Source organism: Elephantulus edwardii, unplaced genomic scaffold (assembly GCF_000299155.1).
Source record: "Elephantulus edwardii isolate Elephantulus edwardi_28Jun2011 unplaced genomic scaffold, EleEdw1.0 scaffold00172, whole genome shotgun sequence".
Taxonomy (NCBI): domain Eukaryota; kingdom Metazoa; phylum Chordata; class Mammalia; order Macroscelidea; family Macroscelididae; genus Elephantulus; species Elephantulus edwardii.
Window position 1 is genome coordinate 418,227 of NW_006399922.1, and position 5,340 is coordinate 423,566.

At 39.9% G+C, this 5,340-nt stretch overlaps 1 protein-coding gene across 1 annotated transcript; it reads right to left on the reverse strand.

Annotated features, from left to right (window-relative positions):
• Window positions 1-1,339: 1,339 nt before the first annotated feature.
• On the reverse strand, window positions 1,340-1,843 carry LOC102864236 (SCP2 sterol-binding domain-containing protein 1-like). The gene has a single exon (XM_006895660.1). It carries the CDS (start codon window positions 1,841-1,843, stop codon window positions 1,340-1,342), a length of 504 nt encoding a protein of 167 aa, XP_006895722.1.
• Between the last annotated feature and the right edge of the window lie 3,497 nt (window positions 1,844-5,340).

The following is a 5,340-nucleotide window of genomic DNA, read 5'->3' on the forward strand; positions in this document are numbered from 1 at the left end:
CAGGATAGAGCAGGGTTTAGGGCTGTTGTGCATAGGGTCGCTATGAGTCGGAAACGACTCGACCGCACACAACAACAACAACAACAACAACAATTACAAATGTAGCCATGAAAAACATACACATTTAAGTTTTTGTATGGACATATGCTTTCTTTTCTGTTGAGTAAATACCAAAGAACAGACTGGCTGAATCATATGTTGGAGCATGGCAGTTTGAGTACAAGAGATTTTGTGTGAACTAATGAATGGCACATATAAGCAAAAAACCCCACTACCATGAAACTGATTCTGATGCATAGCAAAGCCCATTAGACAGAGTGGAACTGTCAAAAGGGTTTTGAGGCCGTTTATCTTAATGTACACAGACTGTCTCTCTTTTCTCCTGTGCAATTTCTTGTAATTTTGAACTACTGATATTTTAATTAGCAGTTGAATTGTTGAATTCTTTAACCATTACGCTACCAGAGCTCCTTATGTCACAAATACCCATAAAGAGGTCACATGAGGCTATAGCCAGATTAATGTAGTCCCTCAAACCATGTGTGCAGCAAGTTCCCTGAAGGAAGATCTCCTAAGATGACTTTTCATTTTGTAAAATGCTCAATTCACCAACTCCAGAAGTTTGGATGCTTCAGAACTGGCTCATTAAAAAGGAGGTACTTTGAATAGAAGCAGCACCTTACAGATCTAGAACAGAATATTTAGGGTCATTATTGAAGGCTATGGAATCAACTAGAACTTGATCATTACCTGGGAACTTGTTATAAATGCACATCCTCCCTCACCCCAAACCTACAGAGGATAGGATCTTCTGAGGATGGGGCCAGAAACCTGGGCTTTCACTAGCCTTTCAAAGATTCTGATGCATGCTCAAAAACCACTGGGAACATTTTCTGTTTCAGAGCCCTCCATTGCCCCTGGATTCTGTGTTAAAACCATCATGATAAATGGGGGGGGGCAGGGGAAGGCATCTCTGTCCTGACTATTCCACAAGAACAGTTGGGATGTCACCCTTCCTTGCTGTCGAGCCACCCAATAGTAAAGGCAACTTGTTAACCTTGTTGCCAGGTAGAATTCACAAGAGCTCAAGTGTTGTCATCAGCGACCTGTCATCACCCAAATCTCTATGTGTAGATTTCACCCTATTAAATTACAACATAAAAGCTAAGAAAAGAAAAAGACAAAACTTTTGGTGATGAACTCCAGCATTCTTTACTGCTCTAGAACCCTTACTACAAATTTTCATATCCACAACAAAGTAATCAAATTTGAATAGGAAGAATATGAGTAAAAATACTGGATACTTTTTGTAATCTTCCATTTAAGCATGATTTTTTTTTCACTTGTAATTATAGTTGGGGAGAAGTCTTTTGGTGGTTTTAGCCCAATCTTTAAAAACTCTCTCCAACTTCTGACCAAGTAGAACTTTGCCACTCACTTTGAATTTGCCAGCAAGGAAAGCCTTCTGTGGATTCATTTTGCCCAAAACCAACTCCATAAAGATGGCCTCTGGAATCGTGAAGACAGTGTCTGCAGGGAGCCTGGCTGATCCTGGGTACACGTCTCCAGGACCATTCTTCAAATCAACAGTCCACTGCTGGATAGTCTTCCCATCCTTGGTGATGTCCAGTTGAAAGATGGCATTGACTTTCTTCACCAGCTGGACTCCCACCTCTTTGATGTAACGGCAAAAGTCTTCAAACACCAGGAAGCTCTGGGAGTCTTGCAGATGCAGAGAATGTGTTTCAGCTGATTCCTGAGCTGAACCCACCGTCTTGAAATGGCCTGCTTGAGATCTGTCTGCTGCTTTGATCTTTGGTGAATGGTCAGTTCTCTTCCACATCTTCCTGGGTTTGCCCTCTTGAACTTGTCTGCTGTGTAAGGAGCTGTGGGAACTTTAATATCCACAGCCCTATTGTGACCTCAAGGTTCAGGACCAACTGGGCATTGGGCAGATGTGTGCTATTGGACAAACAGGTGTGACATGGAGCAGGGTCTCAAAAAGATCTTTGTGAGGTGAAGCCACACCCCAATCCCCACAAGGTATTCAGGCCTGTTGGTCCCACAATCCCAGGAGTGTCTGACTTTATGGGAACAGAGCATGATCCAGGCCATATTAGGCATCATGAGTTCCATCTTTCCAATGTAGACATCTCCCAGGGAGCAGCTCCAACCGAGTGAACAGTTCTGATAGTTTTTTTTTTAAATCTATGGTTGTAAATGATTAAGATGATAGGAGAATTGATGTCTTTGAGCTGTGGTGCTGGAGAGGAGTATTGAGTGGACTGCTAGGAGAACAAAAAGGTTTGTTCTAGAGAGGGTGAAACCAGGATTCTCCTTGAAGGCAAGAATTCTGAAGCTTCGTCTGATATACTTCAGACATGTTGCAAGGAGGGGCCAGTTCTTGGAGAGAGGTATCATGCTTGGGAGGGTGGAGGGACAGCATAAGAGAAGACCCTTGATGAGATGGATTGATTCAGTGATTGGGGTAATGGGGATAGGTGTGTCAGAGACAATAAGATTGGCACAGCATAGAGCAGGGTATAGGGCTGTTTTACATAGGTTCACTATGAGTTACAAAAGACTTGCAGGCACATAACAAGCACATGCTTGTAAAAGGAGCAAGGCCACTATGGAGAAGGCTGAGACTGATTTCAAGGAAGTCTACAAAGAGGAATTGGTCCTATCAACAACATCCACAATATAAAACTATTCCCCATAAGATCAGATATGGTCTTCCACAGTCATACATTTACTTCTACTAATTATTAGGTCCAAAATTTGTTGTAAATGAACACATAGACTTTGCTGTTGTTATTACTGTACAACAGTTCTGAACCTTACTCTAGCTTGATCCAGTTTCATTGTCTCTAACACACCTATCCTCATTTCCCCAGTCACTGAGCCAATCCATCTCACCCAGTGTATTCTTCACTTGCACTTTCTCTCCACCCTCTAAGCATTATATCCTTCTAACCCATAAGATTTAAGCATATAGAGCATTTACTAGAATTCAATATCTATTTATAGTTCTCAATATGTCAAAAGTAAAACAGTTTTAATTGTATATTTATTTGCTGACTTTTGATTAATGCAAACACTTGAATAGAATTTTTTTTATACTGAGAAATGTACTCTCACAGAACCCTGTCTCTCCCCCAGCTGTCTTAAACATGGGATCCCCAGGAGCAATCTTGAACCTGAGGTCTCTCACCTGTCATGACCATGGCACTGTCTACAGTGAACACAGGCTTGAACAGCTGCAGTCCACATGCTTTCTTCAATTTGCAGCAGGAGGGCTGTGTCCTGAGCAGCATGAAGCTATCATGAGATCTCTCTGAAGTTTTACAGATTCTCTATCAAAGACATGCACATCCATCTGCCAGTTGTGTTTTGTTTGTTTGTTTGTTTGTTTGTTTTTACCATTGCAACATGGCTTGCATGTTGCTGTGATACTGGAACCTCTGTAACTGTACTTCATATGCCATCACCCATGGAGAATATTGACACAATGACTATAGCAGCAGGCTCAAGTGTTTTAAGGATGATGAAGATGAAACAGGATAAGACAGGGTTCAAGACCATTGTTCATAGGATGGCTATGAGTTATAGTCAACTCTTCAGCACCTAACAAAAACATGGTAAATAGATTTTAGAGGCACTTCCTGATGAAGACAGAGAAGGAAAAAAGACCTGATAATCTATTTCTGACTATTAGCCAATTAAACAGTTATGAGAACTTGCCGTAAGAAGGATTATTACTAGAGAAAGACTTCATAATCGATGACCTATCAGGCCAATGAGGATGTAGGAGAGCCTTGCTGAAATAGATTGGCACAATAACCACAATGATGGGCTCAAACATGTCAGTGATGGTGACAATGCATAGGATGAAGCGATATCAGAGTCAGCTCAATGGTAGCTGACCACAGTGCCACCAAGGCTCAAGATCTAGAGACCATAGCCTAGGATTTCCACAGTCATAATAATAATCTTTATGATTTGTACATTTTGTGTTAAAAATAATAATAAAGGCTGTTTCAAAGATTATTGATAGATGTTAAATTGTTAAAACTCTAAGCATTACAGATGTTTCTATTTGTCCAGTAGAGTGATAGAAGTGAGAAGGGGAGGCATTCTAGACCAGAATGCTTATCTAAAAGATAACCTTTGTGAACAAACTAAAGCCTTTATTTGAAACATCTGGACTGGTTTTTCTGGATGTCTGGATGTTGAGCAGCGCACAACCTATGCTAAGAGAAGATGTAAAATAATCGTAATAATTGTGCCTCCTTTTAATTCATAGGAATGTCTGTATTTGAGGAATGGAATTACTTAATGCCTTGGAGATAGAATTCCAGGTGTAGCTAGGGATAGAAAAGGAGGTTCAAATGGGTCTTATGCCTCTAAATCGGTTAAACTGGGATTGTCTACACATGGGGTGGAGGGTTATGTGAATTTTGGTTAATATTTTCTTGTGTGTTAAAGGACAAACAAGACCCAATGCCCAAATTATGTTAAAAATCAAGGTAGTAAAATAATATTTATAAATATCCTTTGTTTAAGGAAAGACTGTCTTCTGGAGTGTCCTTTGTTAATGAAACTCTTATCTTGAAGCTGGAGGTATTTCAGTGTTTGGCGATTGAAATGGTGGAAGAGTATAGGGAAGGGCCATTGGCTAGAAACTCTATAATAGTATTAGATTATGTCTATTATATGTATTTTTTTAAAGTGCCTTGCTTATTGGGAACAATTGTTTGTTCTCTTTCTTTGCAGCATCCGTGTTTAGATATTGATGTGGCAATGTATGATATAAAGTAGTGCTAGTGAGTTAAGTTAAGCAATTTGTAAATATCTTCACTGTAACAGAAAAGCATCTTGGACATGAACTTGCCATACCACCTCTGAGCAGTGTCCACCAAAGCTGCAGAGGACAGAAGGAAGTTCAAGAGGAAGCACATGTGCACATGTGTCCATATTTACATCTTTATTGTAACCATGTGTACAGTCTGCATTTATGTTTGTTTTGGGTTTTTTTTTGCATTTATGTTTCTTAATGGCTGAAGAAGCTGAATATCAGCTGTGAAAACTAGGCCAGGTGCTGATTGTGGAACTGACCACCAACTACTCATGTAAGTTCAAGTTGAAACTAAAGAAGGTTAAATCAAATCCACAGGAACCAAAATTTGACCTTGAGTCTATCCCTTCTAAATTTCAAAAACATCTCAGGAACAGATTTGAGACATTGAACACTAATGAGCTGTAGAGGATATCAAGAATATGATGAAAAATGTCATTACTAAGACAGAGGAGGAAGAAAAGACCAAGATGAATGTCAGA

What these genes read in the sequence shown, in the direction of transcription:
- LOC102864236 (XM_006895660.1), bottom strand. Translation starts at nt 1,843, where the DNA reads ATGTGGAAGAGAACTGACCATTCACCAAAGATCAAAGCAGCAGACAGA.